General features: G+C 35.4%; 1 protein-coding gene across 6 annotated transcripts in view; it reads left to right on the plus strand.

Moving 5' to 3' along the window:
• Window positions 1-26209, plus strand: part of ANKRD17 (ankyrin repeat domain 17) — a 163047-nt gene extending 136838 nt beyond the window's left edge. For all 6 annotated transcript variants that reach the window (XM_042936201.1, XM_042936202.1, XM_042936206.1 and 3 more), the window contains 10 exons: window positions 2631-2802; window positions 4191-4638; window positions 5122-5277; window positions 6983-7132; window positions 8467-10103; window positions 14778-14975; window positions 23443-23691; window positions 24212-24390; window positions 24802-24966; window positions 25607-26209. In XM_042936201.1, coding sequence (XP_042792135.1) covers window positions 2631-2802; window positions 4191-4638; window positions 5122-5277; window positions 6983-7132; window positions 8467-10103; window positions 14778-14975; window positions 23443-23691; window positions 24212-24390; window positions 24802-24966; window positions 25607-25666 — 3414 coding nt within the window. In that variant the 3' untranslated portion in view covers window positions 25667-26209. The remainder of the gene's footprint in view (window positions 1-2630; window positions 2803-4190; window positions 4639-5121; window positions 5278-6982; window positions 7133-8466; window positions 10104-14777; window positions 14976-23442; window positions 23692-24211; window positions 24391-24801; window positions 24967-25606) is intronic.
• Window positions 26210-27171: the final 962 nt, after the last annotated feature.

Here is a 27171-nt window from a genome sequence, read left to right on the forward strand (position 1 = left end):
CTAGGCCAAATAGGTTTAGATGACTGCTTTCTGATTTAAAGCTCTCTATTCTTTTTTTTTTTTTAATTTTTTTTTTAAACGTTTTATTTATTTTTGAGACAGGGAGAGACAGAGCATGAACAGGAGAGGGTCAGAGAGAGGGAGACACAGAATCTGAAACAGGCTCCAGGCTCTGAGCTGTCAGCTCAGAGCCGGACGCAGGGCTCCAACTCACGGACCGCGAGATCATGACCTGAGCCGAAGTCGGCCTCTTAGCCGACTGAGCCACCCAGGCGCCCCTAAAGTTTTCTATTCTTAAGGTAGTTCTTTCCCCCTTGATACCAGTCACAATGATCTCCTACCACTAGACAAATAAAAAATCCAGCAAAACCAAAAATCTATCCTTGGCTTAACCAGTGGGTTTCGCTTGTTATTTTGATCGCTCATAAGCCTTTGTCAAGGCTTTTCTGTACATACAGCCATGACACAGATAAAGTATATTTTATTATTCCTAATTCTGAATTGGAGAGTCTTAATATATTTTTTAAATTTTTTTAATGTTTATTTTTGAGAGTGAGAGCGCAGAAGAGGCTTAATACATATTTATGGAAACGGTTGCTTTGAAAAGTTTTTTTGGCACATCCTTCACGCCACTTTGTACTCCTCCTTTTCCTCTTTAACTTAAGCTTATCTGACAAAGTCAGCTAGGCAGGCTAACCTCACTAGAGTTCAGCGGGGAGAATGCACGTTTTCCCAAGGGCAGGCAGCTAGCTCCATTAAAGCAAGGATTCAGTGAGCAGAGTCACACATGCTTACTTCCTTCGTTCAAACTCTCCAGTCAGATACTATTCCTCCTCCCATGTAATGATCTAAGGAGTGAAGGTCAGCAGTTTTTTCTTTCCAGTCCTTCTGCAAGGTCAAAAGCTCCTCTTTCACTTGTCTTCAGACTGGAGTTTGTGTGCTTCTGGAGGCCTAGCAAAACTTTCTAGGGCTACCATGCAGACAACTTTTGTATCTTTAACTTCCATTTGTATTCTTTCCTGAAATCCCTCTACCTGAGAAAGTAGCAGTGTTCTACAGAGTCTCCTTAATTATTTCCCTTTTCAGGAGCAAAAGATTTCTCTTCACCAGAGAGAATGTAATTATGGTGCACTGCCCCAGGGTGTAAAAACTTTCAAGGTGGGCAGAAACTTTCAGGTACCTAACAGACATAATTTGAAACGACAGTAAAGTCCAGCAAAAGCAAAAACCTTAAAAAATTTAACAAAAATGAAATGATTTGTCTTTTGGGCTTATATTTGAGCTCTGGTTTCATTAGTTAGCATATTGTGACATTTTCCATAAACTGAGTGTCATTGTTTTGACACATATATTTAAATGTACACATAATACACAAAACACTAGATTATGGGCAGGGAATACACAGTTTGAAAACATCTTTTAGAGGACAAGGAAAGAAAACAGTTTGAAGATGATTTTCTCACTTTATGAATCAAAGAGGAAAATTTAATTGTTAATGTCACTTATTAAGAGATGTTATACTTTTATTCTTACTCATTGTTTTGACTATGAAAGTAACACCATTAAGTGCCCACTTTCACAAATAGAAACAGGGTACAGTTATATAAAATAAAATTGAAAGCCACCATCTTTCTGCCACCCCTCCTCCAGGCTCACTTTAGAGTAGTCATTAGCTTTATTTGTATCCTCTTTGCCTTTTTCTCTATTTCTACAAACAGAGCCACATAACAGGTTCCCTTCCCAGTGAGATCATTGGACAGCCATGTGCATTCTTTTCTTCTAACCAGTGTAATTTGGGAGCATATTACCAAGTATAGAACACTTAAAAAAATTGTTTTCACGTTTTTTTTATTTTGAGAAAATGTGCAAGCAGGGGAGGGGCCGAGAGAGGGGGAGAGAGATTCCCAAGCAGGCTCGGTGCTGATATAGCATAGAGCCCAATGTGGGGCTTAAACCCGTGAACCATGAGATCATGATGTGAGGCAAAATCCAAGAGTCAAACACTTAACTGACTGAGACACCCAGCTGCCCCATTAATGGCTGCCTAGTATTTTGTGAATGTGTACTGTTGTTAATTTATTCCCCCCATTCTTGGCATTGATGGATTTACCTTGTTTCCATTTATTGCCACTATAATCAGCTCTGCAATAGAAATTATTTTTTCACTATGGTTATTTTATAGAATAAATTCTTTGGATAAGCAGTTTGTAATTTTAATAGGAGGCTTTTGAATTACCTTTTCTAAAATACAACTATTTATACCCACAGCAGTATAGGAAGGAACTCATTTTCCCAAACTTGTGTTGATCCATGTTATCTTTTTTAATTTTGCAAAATTAATGAATAAAACATGGTAACTTATTATTTTAATTTACATTTTTTAGTGATTGTGAAAGCTATGTATCTGTCATTTATCCATTTTAAAATTAGATTATCTTATATCATTAATTTGATCTTGACATTTAAAAATATTATTTTCTCTTTACAGCGATTCGACTATAATCTTGATTAAACAGTAAATTGAACTAGATGACTTTGAATTTTATGGTATTCTAGTTCCCTTATGATAAAATGACATTGTGTGACAACTTTTTTTACAAAGTAAATCTGTTTTATTTATCCTTTAATAGTTAAGAGAAGAAAGCCGGAGGCTGGCCTTGGCTGCCAAAAGAGAAAAGAGAAAGGAGAAGAGACGAAAGAAAAAGGAAGAGCAAAGAAGAAAACTAGAAGAAATCGAAGCCAAAAATAAAGAGAACTTTGAACTCCAAGCTGCTCAAGAAAAAGAAAAGCATAAAGTTGAAGGTATTTTCTCTAACTTACCATCTAATTTGATTTGTGTAATACATTGTATTCAAAATGATATTTCTTTAAATATCAATAACTTAAGGTAAAAGTAGATTTCTGTCATTAGCCCTTAAGTATTGTGTGCTATTTTCATTTATTGACTTCTCCCTAGCTTTTTATTGTGAAGAATTTCAGAGCTACAAATTGAAAGAATGATAAAATGAACACCTGAGTACCTTCTACCTAGATATTAAAAATAAACATTTTACCATATTTGCTTTATTTTTTTTCTTTCTAAACATGTATATATTTTTTCTAAGCTATCTGAATGTATGTTGCAAACATCTTGACATTGTACCTACAAAACTTCAACACTTATCCTAGGATGACATTTGCTTACATAATCACAATACCATTTATTATACCTACAAAATTAAGTGTAATTCCATAATATTGATAATCTTAAACATATTTAGAATTTTCTCAAACTGAGAAAGTTATTTTAACTGGATTCTAACTAAAAGATTATTTGATATTGAAAATATTGTGAGGAGAAACCACTGCCAGTAAGCCACCAAATGTATATGTAGTGTGTGTGTGTGTGGTGTGTGTGTGTGTGTGTGTGTGTGTGTGTGTGTGTGTAATTTCCCTCTCCTCCAGCCTTTTATTTTGAAAAATTTCAAACTACAGAAAGGTTTATGGATTAGTATGATAAACACCTGTATGTCACCTGGATTTTTATAATATTTTTGGCACATTAGTTCAATTTGTTTTTTTCCTTTCTTTTTGAATAGATTACATGTAAACTGGGCACCCCATGCAGAATCATCACTAAATACTTGAATATGTATTTCCCAGAAAAAGAACATTATTTTATATAACCACAATAACATTATTATACCTGAGAAATTTAATAATTATATAATATGTGATATACAGTAATTGTTCACATTTCCCAAATAACTGCCTACTGTGTATTGTTTAGGACTTAGCACAGAGAGGAGATCAATCATATCTATTTCATTACTAATGAATGCTAGAATGATTGATGACTTTACATCTAATTGTCATCTAATAGTTGCAAAGTTACTCCTGATTTTATTGTTCTTCAAGTGCTTAAAGCTAAATATATTCTATGGGGCTCCTTGGTGGGTCAGTCAGTTAAGCGTCCAACTTTGGCTCAGGTCATGGTCTCACGGTTTGCGGGTTCGAGCCCCGCATCAGTCTCTGTGTTGACAGCTCAGAGCCTGGATCCTGCTTTGGATTCTGTGTCTCCCTCTCTGCCCTTCCCTGGCTCGTGCTGTGTCTCTCTCTCAAAAGTAAATAAACATTAAAAAAAAGAAAAAAAAGCTAAATATATTTTGAATCACTTAGAACTGTCTAACTTGGTATTACTACTTTTACAGATGAGCCTGAAGTCTTGACAGAGCCTCCAAGTGCCACAACCACTACTACCATAGGTATATCTGCAACCTGGACAACTTTGGCAGGTTCCCATGGTAAAAGAAATAATACCATAACCACAACCAGTTCAAAGAGGAAAAACAGGAAAAATAAAATTACTCCAGAAAATGTTCAGATTATATTTGATGATCCACTACCAATCTCATATAGTCAGCCAGAGAAGGTAAATGGAGAGTCCAAGAGCAGCAGTACCAGCGAGAGTGGGGACAGTGATAACATGAGGATTTCCAGCTGCAGTGATGAAAGTAGTAACAGCAACAGCAGCCGAAAGAGTGACAATCATTCACCTGCTGTGGTGACTACCACGATGACCAGCAAGAAGCAGCCATCAGTTCTGGTTACATTTCCAAAGGAGGAGAGAAAATCTGTTTCTGGAAAGGCTTCAATAAAGTAAGTCCCAATTTTCACTTTTATTATTTATAGTATCATCATGAAATGCTTTGTTGCTGAATTTTTTAGTAAAGCAAGCAAATTAATTGGCAAAGTAAGGGTTTGTCTTTGTGCTAAAGAAGTCACAGTTTCATTTTAATAGAGAATAAGCTATTTTTTAAGTTTTGTGTTAATGAAAGATAAAATTATTTTTACTATGTAACTTCTTTATTTTAGTTGTTAAATTTAGCCCATGAAAAGTATTGACTATGGTTTCTCAGGGGTTATTACTGTAATTCATCTCTGCTAATTTTGACCTCATGATAGTATCTTCTTAAAAATTGTCTGTTCATATTATGCTACATATTGAAAAGTGAAAAATAAGTTCTTCATTTGTTTACCATATTTACTCCAAAATAAAAGAATAAAATTATGTAATAGATTGCCTCTATTATTTAAAACTCTATATTCTGTATTTAATGTATTTTTCCCCCTCTGTTAAAGATTGTCAGAGACTATCAATGAAGTGACCAGTAATTCTCTGTCTACTTGCACAAAATCTGGTCCGTCTCCCCTTTCCTCTCCAAATGGGAAGTTAACAGTAGCAAGTCCTAAGCGTGGACAAAAGAGGGAAGAAGGATGGAAGGAAGTTGTAAGAAGGTGAGTGACTGTTCCTTGTTTTTCTCATTCTTTATATGTGAGATGTTGTTTACCTTACAGTTAGATTCCTCCAACTATTCCAAAGGTTGCAAAGAAACGGGTGGCCCTAGGCTGAATCTGAATCTAGCCAACAGAGATAGCCTATACCATACTGTAGATGAGAAAAACAATTGGATATAAATGCTTTTAAAATTAGGAGATTTTACATTAAAAAGTTACATAATTGCAGTATCTGCTTGACCCTAGGTATTTGCTGTCTGGTAGAAAACTAATGTAAATACTTTAAGGTGATAAATTGTGTTTCGAGTACTCAACTTGGTAATCTCAGAGCCCAGTATGTGGTATCTTTTACATACTTGTAAGTATTTGAAGAATGAATAAGTATTGGTTTTAAACTATTGTTGTTTGTAAACCACAGGATATCTTTATTTTAAGAATTTTAGGACTAAAATATTTGTTTATAGTTTGCTTGAAATTTTTAATGTTATGTATATTAAACAAGTAAAACAGTATCCCAGAAACTAAAAGGTCATAAGATCCCACAGAGGATGTATTGTAAATCTTTGATAACCTATTTTAAAGAACTTCCCACAAATTCCAACAAAAAATTAAAGTTTTGAGTATTTGAACTAAGAGCTGTGATGAACCAAACTTATTCCTATTAATCCCACAATGCACTGTATAGTTTTTTTTCATATTTTTGACCAAAGCCTCCCCGCACCACCATCTCTATCTTCATCTCTGTCTCTGTCTCTCTCTCACATTCATGCACATCGCACACGCACTCATTCACGTACACACACTAATTTTGTACTACCCAAAATCACAACATTAGAGTAATGTCTATACAAAAGTATGGTAACTCAGTTTTTCTCCATGTATTTTATATTGTGGTATACTAAGAAATTCTTAACTAATTTGAAAGTAATGATCACTGACTTATTATTACTCCCTTCAAAGGAATTATTAAGTAACTTAGTTATGTATATAAAAGTACAGGGGTCATACCTTACCTTTTAAAAAATACAACATTTTAATTTAATATCTAATCTACCATTCTAAATAAATAATTTGCTTCTTCAATAAAGCATGGTTGGCTCATCTTCTGATGCCTCTAAAATAATACAAGGTAACAATGCATTTTTAATATCATCCTTTCAGTTACATATTAGAGAATAAAAAGAATGTGAGTCAAACACCCAGAAGTGCCCACAAGAAGCGTTACTTGTTTCTTTAGGCTGGATTAGGTGCCCCAACCAGTGTATCTTCATGATACCTTATTGGAGCACTCGTGGCATGATGTTCTTTTCCTACTTGGTATCTACATAGTCAGTCTATGTGGGCAGGAACCTATGTCTGTCTTATTTGCCATTAGTATTTGCACTAACACAGTGCATGTCTACATAGTATGTACTTTATAGATATTAACAAATGATGAAAGTCAAAAAACCAAACCATCTTTGGTAATGAGATGAGAAGCTATGATAAAAGCGCTTGCTTACGTGACCTCTCACATTTTTTCTCTCTCCTGTCACTTAGTTGTCTTTTATCACCTAGAGTAAGAATAGATAGAAGAGGCTAACTCAACAATAATCTATTCTGTGTTTATAGAAATGTATTTTAGTAATCCTCTCTTCTCAATATTTTAATCATAACCACTGATATTAGTGATATATCTTAATTTACCTTTGCAACTTTTAAACAGGTCAAAGAAAGTATCTGTTCCATCAACTGTGATATCCAGAGTGATTGGAAGAGGAGGCTGTAATATTAATGCCATTCGGGAGTTCACTGGTGCACACATAGATATTGATAAGCAGAAAGACAAGACAGGAGACCGGATAATAACCATAAGGCAAAACTTTGTCTCTTTTGTTTTCTCCCTTTGTGTTTTACTGCATTATACTTTAATGAAATACAAGCATTTGAGTTTTCACTGGAACTTTGTGTTTAATAGCATACTTTTTTTAAATGGGAATTTGATTAGTGTTTGAGAAGAAAACCTTTACAGTTTTTTTCTCTAATTCATATGCTCTTGTGAAACATTTCAAAGGGCTCTAAAGAATTTTTCTTTTGTGAGTGTGTGACAGAGGCTTAGATAATCTTTTCCTTACATAAACTGTTCATACAACATTCTTAAAATTTTATTCTGAGACTTTTTAAGAAGGAATAGGTTTCTTACCCATTTTAAGCAGTAGGTTTCCCTTTTGCCCTTAAATTAACTTTTGAGATTTATTATTCTGAGGTTGTATCCTTAGACTATGAGGTCAGTAATAGATTTAACTCTGAAATGGGTATTTGTCTTACATTGAAGATGTCTGTACCTTAATCCCCTTTAAATAAAGATAGGATATTCTAAGAAATCATAAGTTTGGTTATGAAAGGCAGGTGCCCCTTAGGAGCTGATAGTTACATAGTCTACCTGTAAGGGAGGCAGTTAGCCATCTCTATTTTGTATTTGTTCTCCTATCTTGTTTTTCCCTTTCCTGGGATAGGTGGGTAGTCCCAACCTGCTTTATCTAGACAAGAGGGAAGCAGATACCTTCTATGAGTAATTTCCCCCTTAGGGTTTCCATAAGGCTTTCCTTGCAATCAAATATTTTCCTGAAGATTTAACACTAGGGTTTGACCTGATGCCCATTGTTGGCCCTGTCAGGATTCCTCTCTCCTTCTGAGACATCTTTTCAGAGGAAGTATGAGAATCATTCTAATAGAGTTTAGTCAGAGGTGGGGGTCGTAGATGGGGTCATCTTAGGTACCGGGACTTAAAATAAAACACTATTTTTTTTACTCAGTATTTTTGTTATTGTTCTTTGTTTACTTATATTGCTTTTAACATTGACCAACTGTTTAATTATAGTGTTATGGATTACATAGGCTTTTAAATGCAGTGGTTTTTCTAACTGTAATGCATTTTACGATGGGAAAATGACTTCTTAGTCCAAGGAAACAATAGCAAAATGCATTTTTGAAAAGTCGTTTACTATTCCTTTGAAAAATATAACGGCATACCAGGCCAGTTTATTGCTCTGTTTGCAGAATACCTCAAGAATAGTCAGAAAATTGCTGCCTAACCTTTGTTATTTGTTCTCTGTATGTATGTGTACACTCACACAAATGAATTTAGGCTATACCTATTAAAAAGGAGGGGAAATTGGACCTAACTTTTTCTTCTTGGTCAACTTACAGGGGTGGCACTGAATCAACAAGACAGGCAACTCAGTTGATCAATGCTCTGATCAAGGATCCAGACAAAGAAATTGATGAACTTATTCCAAAGAATCGTTTGAAAAGCTCCTCAGCAAATTCCAAAATAGGGTCATCAGCACCTACCACCACTGCTGCTAACAGTTCCTTAATGGGAATTAAAATGACGACTGTAGCTCTGTCATCAACATCTCAAACTGCCACAGCACTCACGGTGCCTGCAATTTCTTCTGCATCTACTCATAAAACCATTAAGAACCCAGTGAATAATGTGAGGCCTGGTTTTCCAGTTTCTCTTCCATTAGCATATCCTCCTCCACAGTTTGCACATGCTTTGCTTGCTGCTCAGACTTTCCAGCAGATCCGTCCACCAAGGTTGCCCATGACCCACTTTGGAGGTACTTTTCCACCAGCTCAATCCACTTGGGGTCCTTTTCCTGTCAGGCCTTTGAGCCCTGCCAGAGCTACTAACTCGCCTAAGCCTCACATGGTGCCTCGCCATAGCAATCAGAATAGCAGTGGTTCTCAGGTGAATTCAGCAGGTTCTTTAACTTCAAGTCCAACAACTACAACCAGTTCATCAGCTTCAACGGTGCCTGGTACATCTACAAATGGCAGTCCAAGTTCACCTTCTGTCAGAAGGCAGCTTTTTGTCACAGTTGTGAAGACATCCAATGCCACCACCACAACAGTCACAACCACAGCAAGCAACAACAGCACTGCACCCACAAATGCCACATATCCTATGCCTACTGCCAAAGAACACTACCCAGTATCATCCCCATCTTCCCCATCACCACCAGCCCAGTCAGGAGGGGTTTCTAGAAACAGCCCTTTGGATTGTGGAACAGCATCTCCAAATAAAGGGGCATCTTCCTCTGAACAGGAAGCAGGTAGTCCACCAGTAGTAGAAACAGCAAACAGTAGACTTTCAAACAGCAGCAGTTCTTCTGGGAGTTCATCAGTTCATTCTACTCAGCAACAACCTCCGGGATCTGTTTCTCAGGAGCCAAGACCACCTCTTCAGCAGTCTCAGGTTCCTCCCCCGGAAGTTAGAATGACTGTTCCTCCTTTAGCAACAACAAGTTCTGCTCCAGTGGCGGTGCCTTCTACTGCCCCAGTGACTTACCCTATGCCTCAGACACAAATGGGATGCTCCCAGCCTGCTCCTAAAATGGAAACCCCTGCTATTAGACCACCCTCTCATGGCACAACGGCCCCTCACAAGAATCCAGCTCCAGTGCAGAGTTCATCTGTTGCAGTCCTAAGTGTCAATCACATTAAAAGACCTCACAGTGTTCCCTCTTCTGTCCAGCTACCTTCAACCTTAAGTACACAAAGTGCTTGTCAAAATTCAGTACATCCAGCAAATAAGCCTATTGCTCCCAATTTCAGTGCCCCCTTACCATTTGGGCCCTTTAGCACATTGTTCGAAAACAGCCCTACTTCTGCTCATGCCTTCTGGGGAGGATCTGTTGTTTCATCTCAGTCAACGCCAGAATCTATGCTATCAGGAAAATCCTCATATTTGCCAAATTCAGATCCTTTACATCAGTCTGATACTTCCAAAGCTCCAGGTTTTAGACCACCATTACAGAGACCCGCTCCAAGTCCCTCAGGTGAGTTTGTATTTTCTAACATTCTGCAGCTGTTCCTTTATACAAGTGATAGGAAAACTCTTGGTCATTTTCTAATATTTTTATTCCATGAATGGGCCAGATAGAGATTGTTGTATTTAGTTCACTTAAGCGCTGTTTTGAGTATTAGATGTGTTGAGTATGGGTTTTTATATTTTAATTATTTTTTTTTAAGTTTTTTTATTTATTTTGAGAGAGACAGAAACAGCGCAAGTGGGGAAGGGGCAGAGAGAGAGAGAATGAATCCCAGGCAGGCTCTATGCTGGCAGCGCGGGGCTCGAACCCACAAAACCTTGAGATTATGACCTGAGCTGACACCAAGAGTAGGACGCTCAACCGACTGAGCCACACAGGTGCTCCAAGTATGACGTTTTTCAAAAAAGTCTTTTTAGAAGCCACAGTGGACTTTATCTTGAATTTCCCACAGATAAATTTCTTCGTCAGATATATTTTTCTCTCTCAAAATAAAGCAGTCTTTTTTGTTTTAATAAATTAAAATTAAAAAAGGTTTATTTCAAAAAGTAATAAAGCTTTTTAAAATTTGATTTCATTTCTGTCTTTTTTGTTTTTAAAATAATGAGAAAAACAGGGGCATCTGGGTGGTTCAGTCAGTTGAGCGTCTCACTTTGGCTCAGGTCATGATCTCACCATCCATGCGTCCAGCTCTGTGCTGACAGCTCGGAGCCTGGAGTCTGTTTCAGATTCTGTGTCTCCCTCTCTCTCTGTCCCTCCCCCACTCATGCTCTGTCTCTTTCTCAAAAATAAATAAATATAAAAAAAAGAAAATAAAAAAAATAATGAGAAAAATACAGAGCCACATAGTTTTAATAAGGTAGCTCCTAATCGTATGTGCTCTTCAAATTAAAATTGAATAAAATTAGAAATTCCTCTTGGTCAAACTAGCCGTTTATTGAAAACTGTATAAAACTGACATACATCACTGTGTAGGTTTAAGGTGTACAGCATAATGATTTGACTTATATTGTGAAACGATTACTGTAATAAGTTTAATTAGCATCCATCATCATATAGATACAATAAAAAAGAGGGAAAAAATTATTTTTCCTTGTGATTTTTTTTTTCCTCTTAGGATTTTACTCTCTTAACAACTTTCATATATATCCTGCGGCAGTGTTAACTATAGTCATCATGTTGTACATTACATCCTTATGGTACTCATTTATCCTATAAATACCTTTTCATCACCTTCCTCCAGTTCCCCTTTCTCCCACCTCTGGTAACCACAAATCTGATCTTTTTCTATGCATTTGTTTGTTTTTAGATTCCACATATTGAGATCATACAGTATTTGCCTTTCTCTGTCTGACTTCAATTACTGTAATTCCCTCCAGGTCCATCCATGTTGTTGCAAATGGCAGGATTTCCTTCCTTTTTATGGCTGAATAATATTCCTGTGTGTGTGTGTGTGTGTGTGTGTGTGTGTGTGTGTGTGTCTGTGCACGCGCATGCATGCGCACATATGTATGCATGTGCACCCACGACATCTTTATCCATTCATCTGTTGATGGACACCTTGGTTGTTTCCATGTCTTGGCTATTGTAATAATGCTTCTGTGAACATGGGAATGAAGATACCTTTTTGAGTTAATGATTTTGTTTCCTTTGCTATATTTCCAGAAGTGGAATTGCTGGTTTATATATAGCAGTTCTATTTTTAATTTTTTGTGCAGTCTCCATACTGTTTTTCATTGTGACTCTAAGCTGGCCTTATTTCAATATTTAATAAGCACATATGGCTAGTGGCTACTGTAATAGAAAGTACAATATCAAATATATGTTTTCTTGGAAAGCTCTATTATCATTTAATATGATGCTGGTATTTATAGAGAACTTAAAGATCTCCTAGTTGTGAGTGATTGCTTTTTTTTTTAACTTTTTACTTTGAAATGTTTTAAATTTATAGAAGAATTCTTCTGTAATTACCCATCTTCCCCTAGTATAAATATTTTATATAATCCTTTATTTTTTAAAACTAAGAAGTTAATATTGGTATAGTACAATTGACTACAGACTTTATTCAGATTTCACCGGTTTTTCCAATAATGTTCTTTTTCTGTTGCATTGTCCAATTTGGGATACCAAGTTGCCTCTAGAGCTATGTATTTTGATGTGAACATTTCAAGTAATTAACGATAAGCCGTACCAGAGATAGACAAACTATTGTCCATGGGCCAAAAATGGCCTGCTGCCTATTTTTACATTTGTTACGTTTTAAAATTGAGATTTAATAATAGTGTAAGATTTTTTTAATGATTAAAAATATTTTTTAAATAATATTGTGTGGCACAAAAAAATAGGAATTTGAATTTCAGTGTTCATAAGTAAAGTTTTATTGGAACACAGCCATGCCCATTCATTTACATATTGTGTTATAGCTACTTTCATGCTTTAATGATAGCCTGAAAATATTTACTATTCAGCCTTTTGCAGAAATGTTGCTAACCTGATCTGTGTTATTGAAGGGACTAAAAATTTCTAAATTTAATGGGAACTGGATGTAATTTTTACCTATTCCTAGGACATGTGAATACAATGTAATGAACATGGTCAGTAAATGTTTCTTTGCTGGGGACTGATGGAAGTATTTATGTGTACTTACAAAATAATACAATTTCTCTTGAGTACTGAAATGTTAGAATTAAAAGATCATCATATGCCAATGCATTGGAAATGTTTTTATATTTCATATTTATGATAGTTGGAATTTATTGAAAATACTTCACTTTTCAAAACAAGGTGAATTCTAGGTAGTGTGTTGAGAAAGACTAAAATTAAGATTTAGAGAAAAAGGAAACAAATTCTTATTTTTGTGGAAGGGTAGGAAAAAAAGGCCAGCTCTATAAAGGAACTGAGGTTTTGGGGGGTGTATAGTTGATTAGAGCCAAAGTTAGCATGAAGTTTAATTTGAGAGTCTGTTGGGAATACTACTCAATTCAGGTCAGCAAAACAGGCATGTTTGCCTTCACAGTTCTACCACAAATACCACACTCAAGAGAATTAACATTAATTAGACAATACCAACCAATATGTAGTACCATCCTCCCATATATAACTATTGTGCCTGTGTGTTTCTTTGTTTGTTTCTTTTTTTTTTCTTTTCATCCAAGATTCAGTCAAGGTTCACACATTGCTTTTGGCTGCCATGTTTCTGTGGTCTCCCCCAGTCTAAAATCTCACTACCTTCCTTTGTTTTTCTTGACATGAATCCTTTGAAGAGTCCAGTTGTTCTGAAGAGTCCAGTTGTTCTGAAGAATGTCCCACATTTTAGATTAGATTCATCTGTTTCCTTAGTCCATGATTGATTAGATTCATCTGTTTCCTTAGTCCATGATTACATTCAAGTCAGACATTTGGCAGGAACTTCAAATGGGTGATGTTTTGAACCTCACACTGTATTACATCAGGAGGCATTCACTGAAGATTGTTTCACTATTAGCTATAGAAAGGATGGCCACTTAGTTAAGATGCTGATCATCAGATCTGTCCATTCTAGAAGTATAGCTATGTTTTTCTCCCCCCTATAGTTTTTTTAGACTTTTTTTTTTTTGCATATACATGATTGAGTTTATTATAAAAAAGGTAAGAAAAAATGGGGTTTGAGATAGAAGGATACAGGTGGATAGGCCTCAACAGCACTGCCACTGATCTACCTGTTCTTTCACATCAAGAAGTTGATCTTGCGAGTCATTTCCATGTTGTAGATCCACTGGCAGGTTTCATAGCTTTCCCTCTGTCATCGGCGACAAGGCTTTTCATAGTACCGCCGCCATCGCTTAATGTCCTCAATGAGCCCATCCATGGTGAGGATTCTGTTTAAGGTCCTGTGGGTACCTTCCACATTTCCTTCCTGTACCATCACAGTCCTGGCAATGAACTTCAGATGTTTTGCCATGACCTTGGGATTTAAATCTTTACTCTGCAGGACCCCATGCTCTCCAGAGCCAGCTGCTGGGAACCTTAGCTCCTAGACTTTATTTTTTAAATAGCACTTTTAGGTTCACAGAAAAGCATAAAGAAAATTGAGAGGAAAGTACAGAATTTCCCACATATCTCCTGCCCCCAGCAGGCAGAGCCTCTTCCATTATCAGTATCCCTGACCAGAGTTGTGTATTTGTTAGAATTGATGAACCTCTATCAACACATCCTTATCAAAGTCTATGGTTTTCATTATGGTTCACTTTTGGTGTTCTACATTCTGTGGGTTTGAACAAATGTTTGATGACATGTATCCATCAGTATAGTATCATACAGAATTTTTTCAGTGTCATAGAAATAGTCTCTGCTTTGCCTAGTCATCACTCTCTCCCTCCTGAGTTTTTTAAAGATAAGTTTTTATGTAATTCCTTGGCCATTAGGCCAGTTGAAATTCCAATGTTGATATTAAATCTACATGTATTCTATAATTAAAGTATCATATATTAAAATTAAATATAAAAATAATTTTCCTTGATAATTGTTCCTTTTTTATAGTTCTCTTTATAGAAGGGAAAATGAGTCAATGGACTGGAAGAAATAGCAAGGAGAAATCTAAAATATTTGGGGGTATTTTAGAGGTCTCCTAATTTTAATTTAGTTTTTTTTTTTTAATTTTTTTCTCCTATAGGTAACTATTATAAATTATCTTCTGTCTTTCAGGTATTGTCAACATGGACTCGCCATATGGTTCTGTAACACCTTCTTCTACACATTTGGGAAACTTTGCCTCAAACCTTTCAGGAGGTCAAATGTATGGACCTGGGGCACCCCTTGGAGGAGCACCCGCAGCTGCTAACTTTAACAGACAACATTTTTCCCCACTTAGTTTGTTGACTCCATGTTCATCAGCATCGAATGGTGAGTATTATACATTATAATTCCATAAGAAGAGTTTGTATATGTTTCCTTAAGAGCAAGAGGTTTTAAGTGGGCAAAGACAAAAGATGACTTACGAGCTGTGAACAAGTCTTGAATATATCAAGACTAATGAAATGGGAACAGAGGAACAAACATTTTTATAAATAGCAAATGATTAAAAAGTCTGAAATACATTATAATTTTTGAGTGATTTCACCTGCTTAGTTTTTTCTTATACTCCTCTGAACATTAATTTTTATACCTAAATATATAACAGATCTGGATCAGTGTCTTCTATGTTGAGCTAAAACTAAACCATCATAGGAATAAACATATTCCTTAAGATGTCTACATATAGGTGATTCATATTTGTGTGTGTGTGTTGGATAATTTTTGATTTTCATGTTCATGAAAAAATAGGAATTGGGAGAAAAGGAGTTAAAATTGCAACATGACTGCTCCTTGAAAAGGGTTAACCTGAGGGGTAGGTGCCTGGGTGGGTCAATCAGTTGATTTTTGCTCAGGTCATGATCTCACAGTTTGTGGCATCGAGCCTCACGTCGGGCTCTATGCTGTTAGCTTGGGGTGGATTTAGGATCTTCTCTCTCTTTCTCTCTCCTCTCTGCCCCTTCCCTGCTCATGTGCGTATTATTCTGAAATTTTTGGTAGCTAATCTTTAGAATGGGTTCTCAGAAGCAGAGACTGTTTTTATGCATAATAAAAACATACTTATTAATATTTATTTAGGAAATAGATTCAGGGATTTTGTGATGAAATTCAGAAAGTATGATAGGTTGTTTTGCCCTATAGTTTGTTTCACTGTGTGGGCTTTTCATTGTTTTTTTTTTTTTTATTTTTTGTTTTTTGGTTTGGTTTTAATGTTTATTTGATTTTTGTTTTGGTTGAAAAAACATTGTGCTTTTTGTAACAATGCAACCAGTATAGGTTAAGTTTTCTAATACATTGCTGATTGATACAGAATATCACTGAAGCTATTAAAATTGTTTTCATTGATGCATTCCAACATTTTTTGAAGTTTCAAAAAGTTTCAGGGGTGCCTGAATGGCTTAGTCGGTTGGGCATCCGACCTCAGCTCAGGTCATGATCTCGCAGTTCACGAGTTCGAGCCCTGCATTGAGCTCTGTGCTGACAGCTCAGAGCCTGGATCCTGCTTCGGATTCTGTGTCTCCCTCTCTTTCTGCCCCTCCCCTGCTCGTGCGCTCTCTTGCTCTCTCTCTCTCTCTCTCTCTCTCAGAAATAAACATTACAAAATTTTTTTTTAATTTTCTAAAAGTTTCAGAAATTTTCAAACTTACAGAAAAATTGAAAGAATACTTTAAGAAGCATCCATATTCCTTTCAATTGTTAACTCCTTAAAATTACCAATTTTTTAAACATTTTGCTCCATTTTATGTAATCTCCAGTTTTTTATTGTTGAAACATTTGAAAGTAAGGTTTAGATATGACACTTGTGACCTAAAAACTTTAGTGTCCATCTTAAAAATAAGGACATTTTCTTACACAGCCACAATACCATTATCAAATAAACGTTAATATTAGTAATGTCACGTCATACGTACTTCCTATTCAGATATCCCCAATTGCCCTAAAACATTTTTTATACATTTTTTTTTCCCTTCGAACCATGAATCACTCAGGGTAAATGTATTACATTAGACAATGTCTCTCAGGTCTATCTTAAAATAATTTTAAACTTGTAAGCATAGTACAAAGAACCCTTATATATTTTTCTCAGATTCACCAGTTGTTAACATGTTGCCACATTCTTTCATTTTCTGGGTGTGTAGGTGTATAGAATTTTTTTTCTGAACCATTTTAGAGTTAGTTGCAGGTATCAAGCTATTTTCCCCTGAATACTCTAAAGGATTATATTTCTTAAAAATAAGAATATTCTCTGCTACAACTATGGTACAATTAGCAAATTCAGCAAATTTTATGTTGGACAGTATTAGCTAATACATAGTCCATATTTACATTTACTAGGTGTCCCAATAACATCTAGTAATTATAAATATTATAATTATAAATAATAATAATTATATAGTTTAAATTATATAGTTTAAATAATAAATATTATTTCCTCTCATCCAAGATTCAAATCAAGATCACAGATTACATTGAATTCCATGTCTTTTTAGTGTGAAATATTCTGGAACTGTTCCCTCAGTCTTTCTTTGTCTTCCAAAGAAAGACATTTTGAAGAGTACAGGTCAGTTGATGATAAAATTCCCCTTCATTTGTTTTTCTGATATTTCTTCATGATTAAATTTAGGCTAAGTGTTTTTGACAGGAATTTTAGTATGTAGTCAATGTTGTGTCCTTATCTCAGTATATTGCATTAGAAAATATAAAATGTTAAGTTTGTGCCATTATTGGCACTGTTAACTTTGAATCATTTTGTTAAGATCATGAATACTAGGTTTCTGTACTGTCAAATTAGAATTTTTCCCTTTGTAATTAGTACGTAATCTGTGTAGAGTTTCTGTGAGACTGTGTTCTTATTCCTCATCATCCTTTCAGGCAGATTATAAGGGAACGGGGGAAGAAGTAGCACTTGTCTGAGTAATATAAAAATTTTACTTTTGAAATGATGTTAATGTTTATAAATTCCAAAAACACCACACCCAACTTTGTTGAAGGAAAAATGCTAAAATTGAACATAAATAGAAACAAACTTATCTGTATTGCAAATTATTAACATAAACCTACTAAAAAAATAATCCAGGGGAGCCTAGGTGACTCACTCAGTGGGTGTCCAGCTCTTGATTTCAGCTCAAGTCATGATTCGCGATTCACAGTTCATGGGATCAAGGCCTGCGTTGGGCTCTGCGCTGTCAGCGCAGAGACTGCTTGAGATTCTCTGTCTTCTTCTTTCTCTGCCCCTTCCCTGCTCATGTTCTGTCTCTCTCTCAAAAATAAATGAGCATAAAAAATTAAAAAAAAAATAGAACAATTCAAAAAACTTGTGAACATAGTACTTTATATACCCTTCACTCTAAAGACAACGAGATTTCAGACAAATCTTCAATTCTGCTTAGGACATGTGATTTTTATAATGTTACGGATAAGCAGTTCTAAAATTATGGGGTTTATTATAGGATTGGGTTAATAAGTATATTGATGATGCTGGGATGCATGGTCCTCACTGTGAGAAAAGAGGTGTAAAATGGGGTAAGGCAAGGAAGAACCCTATGGAATTGGATTAGAATTAGAGGATCACTGTGAACTCATGATTTTTCAATTATCTATATATTGGAGTGAATCATATAAAATTGCAATTTTCCCTCTAGCGCTATCTACTGAAAGGGCCTAAAAACAATTAATCTTTAATAGCAGTGAGCACATCCAGTGTTTCTATCTATCTGTTAAATATTTTTGTCCACTGAAAGAAACTATGCCTTTTTTTTTTTTTTTTTTTAAGAGAGGGAGCGCATGAGCACAATTGGGGGAGGGGGCCAGAGGAAGGGAGAGAGAGAGAATCTTGAGTAGACTCCATGCTCAGTGCAGAGCCCGACATGGGGCTTGATCCCATGACCCTGGGATAATGCCTGAGTTGAAATCAAGAGTCGGATGCTCAGAGGACTGAAACACCCAGGTGCCCCAGAAACTAGGCTTTCTTAGCTGATTCTAGAGTTGGGGGAGAGAAAGCATAAGGGGAGCCTGCAAAGTCTTCTGGTGTTAGTAATTGTTTAAAATGATGGGGACATGGCAACACACAGGAAGCAGCTTTACTAAAGGGACTCCCACTGGCCAAATTCAGGAAAATTTGACTACCATAATGAATAATGGCAGCTCATGGGATAAAATAAGAATCCATAAGTTCATAATGATTATGAATAAGATTTTAGAATTTAATTTAATTGTTTTTTTTTTTTTAAGAAATTAAAATTTTACATGGGAACTCTCTTCCTTACAGTATAACGACAACTCATACATGTGGGAGTTATGATTTGAGTCATTGTTTTGCAACCATTAAAGTGATTCAGGCAAGACTCTCACTTTTACCTCTAATACTGAATTTTTAACCAGTCTGCACTTTCTTCACTTAGTATAGATCTTAATACTGTTATTTTTTAATGACCATTTACTTTGTTAATCTGTTCATAGGAATGTAATTTTGTATTTTCATTTCTTCTAGTCTTTCAAGATTTTGTTTTCAGTATTTATCTACATACTTTTAAAAGTTGCTGTTCTGGATGCTTTTGTAGAACTAACCACAGAAGCATGTGACTTATTTTTCATAATGTATTTGTCTGGTTTTATGTGAACAGGTTCTGTCATATTTCTCCATGTAGTCTATACATCTTCTCATTCCCTCTCCTTTAGGACACCAGATATTAGGACCTGGCAAGTTAAGTTTGGATGTGGTGGACACAAGACCCTTCTGTAAATTTTTTGTTAGAAAGCAAGGAACCCTTTCTTGAGGCCCCAGAATAATAGATTGGTGATACCCAAGAACCTTCTGCATATAAAGGCTAGGTAGAGATCACCTGAGCCCTTATTCCACTCAAACTACTAAGATCTGTTTTACCAACACTCAGTCAGCTCATGCACTGGTACTGATCACTGGCTCTAGTCTGTGCATTTCAGTCCTTGGCAAATTTAGTCAATGGACCGTGTTGACATTCAGTCTTATAAAACTGTTGTCAGATCAAAAAGCAGTAAAACATAATTTTGAAAGGAAGAAACTAATTTTACACTGTGACACAATATACGTGTGTGTGTGTAGTTGAAATAATATATTTACAAAATAGTTGTTATCCTTACAATGTATGTTGCATGCTGGTGTTTTCTATTCTGTTTTCTTTCCCCTTTAAAAACATTTTTGTAAGCTAGTCATGACCAGCCACATTAATCTCATTATCAATGGTAGTTCAGTAAACACTGAACAGAAGCATGAAGAAACAGAGTAATTTTCTTGAAGGAACATTTTTTTTTTTTTAAATGTGTAAGTCACTTTGCTCTTTCAGGACCTGTTGTCATTTCAAAACCGAAATGGATTTACCACGAAGCCAATGAAGTTTAAGCTTCAGGGTACCTTATTTGCCAAGGGACCCTGCCAAAGCCATATACCTAGTTTTGTGTTTGTAATTTTATATTCTTTTTCTAAAGAAGGTTCTCCAAGCCTGAAATGGATCATTCTTCACTCACATGCCATCATTAGTCCAGTAAGCCTGCAGGGAGGAAGCAGTAAACAGTCATCTGATAAAAATATGGCTATGAGATTGGCAGAATCTGTGGAGAGGACAGATTTCTTAAATGGGGCAAGTCAGCAGGCAGGCCTCATTATTCTGTCCATTTAAACAGAACATGGAGGGTTGCTGTTATTTTGCTTTGTTTTGCTTTTGTTTTCGGAAGGATTCAGGAAAGGAAAGAGAGACTAGATCTAACACTGAGGATTGGGCAGGTTTCTAGGGGTGATTCTAGGAGAGGTAGAACTCATTTGTCCATCATTCCATCCATCCATCCTTCTTGCCTGCCTACTACCTTTGACTTTGTCTTGACCTTAGTTATAATGGGTTGATTTTTCTCAGGTATGTAATTATGCCCTTTTGGTACATAGTTTAAAAAACAAAACCTAAAACTTTATCCCTTGTGTTTACACCTTCTGGAATATTCTCTTATTTCCAATACTTTCCCGAGTTTTGTCATTGTTTCCAGCTTTACTGAATTATGCTGTTTTTCATATGTTTTTCTTGCATTTCTCTTAGCCCACATTAGAATTTTAGAATACAGCTTTCTTTCTGATACACCTTTGGAATATTAGAGCTTTCTTTCTGGCATGTTTTTATTGTCTGTAAGATGTTATGGGTTCATATCTCTGTTAGTTCACATAAATAGCTTTGTATGGAATTTGGCTTCAGTTCTATTCTGTTTTACATTTTTAAATGAAATGAGTTTTCCTGAATATTTAGAAAGGGTAAGTGGATCAGATATCTTTTCTAGCTTAAAAGCTCTAGAATTTTGTCTTTTAGGTAAGTATGTGCAAATATGGCCTTGTACTTCATTATATTTCCTGGCTTTGTTATCCTTACCCTCCCACCACCCTCACCTCTGCCTTCTCTTAAGTGATCTTGTGTTTGATTTGCTCTGTTGTCTCTTTCCTGCTCAATTTGGAATCTGTTCCCAGAAGTTTCCTATCTGTGTGGCGCTTTATTCTGGAATGAGATTTCAGCAGATACTTTTGAGAGTTCATAGGGCCACTATTGCTCTGACTTCTTCAGACTTTATTGTAAATCTCTTGTAGTTACCCAGCATAGGCAGAAGTATCCCACTTTCACCTGCTGTTCTGATTGGCCTTTTCTGCTTTTCCTCTGACTACCTTTGACTGTTTTGTTGTTCTCCTATTCTGTTCTTAGGTCTGGAGAATTGCTTCTTTTCACACAGATGCTGACAACACAGAGGTCTTGTTGTAGCTGTTGGTGATTTGTCCCATTCACTTGTATTATTCAGTTCATTTGGATACTTTGTTAGGTTTGTAATAGATGTTATCCATGGGTTTTTGGCTTTGTTTACTTGGTAGATTGTTTTATGGAAGGATTTGGGAAGAATCAAAACTTGCTGCTTGCTGAACCTCCATCTTCTTAGAATTCCCTCTTATACCAGTGTAATTTTAAGGTGAATTTTAAAATACTTTTAGTTGCTTCAAAGACACATAGTTGGCTTTTCTATTTTGTTACAATTTGTTAAAAGTAATGCTGTCAAGAAATGCTAATGGATCCATGACCACATATATATATATTTGTAATGTTTTATTTACTTTTGAGAGAGAGAGCGTGAGCAGGGAGGGGGCAGAAAGAGAGAGAGACAGAGGATCCAAAGCAGGTTCCGCACTGTCAGCAGAGAGCCCGATGTGGGGCTTGAACTAACAAACCGGGAGATCATGACCTGAGCCAAAGTCGGATGCTCAACTGACTGAGCCACCCAGGTGCTGCCCCCACAGGAGATATATTTTAATTTTTTATTAAATGGTAAAAGTTTTCTTGATTTACTTTTACAGATAAGCTCAGAAGTTTCATGTTTTTGTTTCCCATTATCTATATCTTTATAATAAATTACAATTTATAAGGTACTTTCACATTCTTTTCTTTTTTTTTTTTTTTGGTTAATAATATCACCACAACTCATTGAGAGAGGTGGTACTATTGATTTAGCCTAAGTGGACCTCTGTAAGCACTAGTAAGACAACATTGATCTCCACAGTATAGTACTTTCCAAGTCTATATGATTCTAAAATATGTATAGCAAATCATTTTTAAGCATATTTAGGCTAATAATATCACTGAATTTTCTTTGTCCTCCAGATTCTCATAGCTTGGGAAGTAGAAGCAATATGCTTTTGGGTATGTGTATTTGTATGTAGATAGATAGATGGATTGATTGATTTTGCAAATTTATTAGCTACCCGAATCCTTTTGGAGGAATATAGACACACACACACACACACACACACACACACACACACACACACACACACACGGAAAACGTAAATGTTAAAAAGATGGTTAAATGGAAAAATAGTATTAAATGACTATCTCTAGGGCATACAGTCAGGCAGTTATGAGTAAATTGTAGATAGGCAGGCAGGTAACTGTTTAAACTTTTAAGCTTCAAGCTCCACCATTTATACCCTCTTTAAATTTAAGTGTGCTTGATACTTAAACTTTTCACAAGATATAAAGTTTTGGTTTTCTTATTTTTTTCTTCTCTGTAGTACATGAAGAGATTGAATCACTAAAGAATACTCCCACATTGACTATATTAAGAACTCACCTTGTTTTGATACATAAAGCTTAAATTGTCATTTCAGAAAGCTTGCTCTGTGGAATACCATGTAATACAATAAAACAAAGTTGGGCAATGAGGCATAGCTTTCTGTTGGAATTTTATTAGCATGTTAAGGTTTCTTGAAGTCCTGATTGAAAGAAACTAATTTTTTTATGTTAGATTTTCCAAATTTGTTGGATACCTGAATCCCTTTGTTTTTGTCATTGTATACCAATGGAGACGTGTTCTCAAAGAGTGCAGTTTGGAAATTGCCAATACAGGCATGATTTTCCCCACCTCTGTTTTGGTGTTGTTCACCTTTTTTACTTTAAACATTGTCTTCTTATTGCTCTGGTGTTTATTTTACTCAATGTCAAACATTAATTTATTTAAATATTAATTAGTTTAATGGGTTATATCACATGTGTAGTTGGACATCTTTACATTCTGTCATGTAACTAAATGGAAAAATTGTGAATCAAATTTTTAAAAATTATTGCAAAGTCCTGGACCTTAACCAAATTTCAGTATACATAATTTTCTAGCACTATTTTCATGCTTCATTTTCCTCAGAGAACACATACTTATGGTGTCTTCAGGATTTAAGATTTGATTTTACAAAATTACATGTATACTCTATAGATGACATGTATACTATTTCAAAATATCTTTTCTCTAGATTCTCCTGCACAGTCAGTATCCTCTGGAGTTCGTGCACCTTCACCTGCCCCATCATCAGTACCTTTAGGGTCAGAGAAGCCCAGCAACGTCTCTCAGGACAGAAAAGTTCCAGTCCCTATTGGGACTGAACGTTCTGCACGTATCAGGCAAACTGGAACTTCAGCTCCATCTGTTATTGGGAGTAATTTATCTACATCAGTAGGGCATAGTGGAATCTGGTCTTTTGAAGGGATTGGTGGCAATCAAGGTAAGACCTGCTATCCTGCCTACTAGAAATTAAGTTTATGCATTTAACTAAAATATCATAAGTAATATGTAACTTTTACAGTCATTCTTAAAAGATCTGTGTTCATATCTCTTCGTTTTGACTAATCAATTTTAAGAGTTCACGCCATTTTTTTATTCCCATGTGATCTCCCATTGAATTTATCATTGCATTCTGGAAATTGTCTAATACAAGCATATTGTTTTCTCCATTTCACTGTATTAAGGAGAAGCTGGTATTTTCCTGGGACTCCAGCTCTTATCTTACCTTAGCAGTTTTTCTTTTGTAATAACCAGTGTTTAGGTTATTTTATTAGCCTATTATATCACTACCTACCAACACGGAAATACTGCAGTAAATATATAAAAGTAGGTCATTATTCTAAAGGGAAGCACAATTCAGTGTGGAAAATTCTAGAAAAAAAATACAGAAAAGACTTTATTTTGCTGTCTTTTGATGTTAAATATCAACTATTTTTTTCTGCCTCTTTGTTTTCCCTCAGATAAAGTAGACTGGTGTAACCCTGGGATGGGAAATCCCATGATTCATAGGCCAATGTCCGATCCAGGAGTGTTTTCACAGCATCAAGCAATGGAGCGAGAGAATACAGGAATTGTAACTCCTTCTGGTACATTCCATCAGCATGTTCCTGCAGGATACATGGACTTTCCTAAAGTTGGGGTAATGGTGACTTAAATAAGCATTTTTATATTTCTAAATGTTTTTCTTATTATTAGCCTTATTTTACTTCCAAGTGGGTAAGTATTTATGAGATGATATGTGGGCCTCAGACTGTAATTATATGTCAAAATCTGGCTAAAATATAAATATTTATATCCTGATATTGTCCCAGTTGTTTAGAGAAATGTTCTTTGAGAAAACATTTTGGCTGTATTAGGCTTATATATAATCTAATGCTAGAAGAAATCATATGATGGAAAATAATTTTTAGATTACCTAGATAATATATATTTTCAAAATAAGATGAAGTTTCAAATATCAATTTTAATGCCATTGGTTATATTGGGAAAAGTAAGCAGTGACTTGAAGATATGACTAATGTGCATAATTTTTCCTTTCTTCTTTTTTAAGGGTATGCCTTTTTCTGTGTATGGGAACGCAATGATTCCTCCAGTAGCACCTATTCCTGATGGTGCTGGAGGACCCATATTTAATGGCCCTCATGCTGCAGACCCCTCTTGGAACTCCCTGATAAAGATGGTTTCGAGCTCCACAGAAAATAATGGCCCTCAAACGGTAAGGCTGATCATTCAGTGAACATTTAGTTAGTGTTTATGAGGTGCCAAGACAAACAGGATACAGGTAAATCATGGTAGTGAGGGAGTATGGTGAATATGGGAAGTTGAGGAAATTGAGGGAAATTTAATAGAGCTTAAATACAGTAGAGAGATGTGGAAAATGGTACCAAAGGCATACTATATTTCATTGGGTAGCAGATGGTAGGCAAAAGGTTTTAAGTTGCAAAGTGTTATAATTTTATACATCAGAATTTACTAATGGTGTGAAAAGGGCCATCTAGAGGTTACTTCTTTTAAGTATTTTAAATTGCAAAACAATGTAGAACTCTGAAAATTTACAGAAATTATTAGTGTATTTTAGTTTATTTTGGTGTATATATCATATCTTTGTCTCATTTTCCTTCTTTAATCATCAGTCTATATGTATTCAGGTAATGGTTTTTAAAAAATGATAAATCAGATCCTGTTTGAGAATTAAGGGCTTATCATTGCTTTTCTTCATTGTTTCTAAGCGTGTTGCAGATTGAGTGAGATTTAGCTATTTTAGCTTACAGATATTAAGAGCACTTAATTTTTGTTTTTATCAAATATGTGTTACAGATGTAACACTTAATAAAATGTATGCTCGATTTTCATAGGTGTGGACTGGACCCTGGGCACCTCACATGAACAGTGTGCATATGAACCAGCTCGGCTGATGAGGATCGGCTTGTTAGCCTGCAGATTCCTTTTCATTCAGAGGAAATCACAAGTGGCCGAAAAAAATTCATGCTCCCAAATCATTCTACTGATGTGCTTGACTGAAGTGTGTAGGCTTTTTGCAGAAGAAGTTACTAACTGACCTATTTTCTGTGAACATTTGTGACTGCCCATTCCCCACCACCATCTGTTTTACCTTAGTTAGCATTTTTCTTATCATTTTTCTTTTTTTCTTTCCCTCTTCCCCTTTGGACATAACTTTCTGTTGAAGCTGTTCTTTGGCTGGTTGGTTTTAGTACTGTAAACTGCTTCTGAGCAAACACGGAAATTTAGCAAAATTATGTAAACTTGATCCTGAAGTTTTAGAATGGCAAATAAATGTACAATTGTTTACATAACAGAAAAGGCTAAGCAGAAAGTAAATTTCAATATGTCAGTATAGAGGCTCTACTTTATGTAGACTTAAATTAATGTGAGATATGTACCTTCATATTCAGAAATCTGGATGTTTCCTTCATACATTAAACTATTAATAAGCATAACTTTTCTGCTTGTGTAATTTAAGTATAAAGTAAAACAATGGGCATTATCAGTGGATGTTTCCCGATGCTGGCTTTTAAAGTACCCATCTTGCTCTCTTTAGAGTTTGTTTGCAGCAGGGCACATATAGAAGAAATCTATCACTTTTTCATGTTTTTTTATTACCTTCTCACACTTTTAAAACTAATACACACTTCTCTTCACTCTTCTCTCTTCACTTTTACCGCTAATACCAGTAAAATTCTCTTGCTGATCGTGAAGTAATTTTGTAAAGATTTTTATTGTAATGGCTGCTACAGAGAAATGGAGCACCTTCATCATTACTTGTGGTTGCTTCTAACCATAAAATGTTTAGTCATTCTGAGAATTTAAAAAGCCACCACTGGTTCCCAGTCAGCATATATAGGCTCTTAATATACTGTTTATTATTAAACAATTCAATGTACTATTTTATATTGGAAAATATTGATTCTTAACATTGGCTTTCCAGTCATCAAGAGTCAACATAAAAATTCCAATTTTCAGTAATCTAGTGGAAAGTATCTTTCCCCCCCTGCCCCCCCCCCCCCCCCCCCAATTTTAAAGGCTTCTTATTCTCTACACTTGTATATTATCAGTGAAAGGGATCAACAGCTAACTTGGGGCAAGTAATAAGGGTAATTTTGCATTTGTCACTAAGACAGTTTATGGTATACGTGACTACACAGAATACAAAATAACGTCTTCATTTTACCTGTTTATATAAGATACAGAGCCACACTAAACTACTCAATGGGATTTATCTATTCCATTCACTTAAAACAATAAACAATAACGTATTCAAGAAGAATATGTGTCCTACCCTGTCTCATATGGAAAAATAAATCATATGGTTGAAATATAAAAGAAAGTAAGCATAAAAGTGAAGTAATGAATGCATCAATAATCTCTCTCTCCTTTTTTTTTTTTTTTTTTTTTTTTTAAT

The sequence above is a fragment of the Panthera leo genome, chromosome B1 (genome assembly GCF_018350215.1).
Source record: "Panthera leo isolate Ple1 chromosome B1, P.leo_Ple1_pat1.1, whole genome shotgun sequence".
Classification (NCBI taxonomy): Eukaryota; Metazoa; Chordata; class Mammalia; order Carnivora; family Felidae; genus Panthera; species Panthera leo.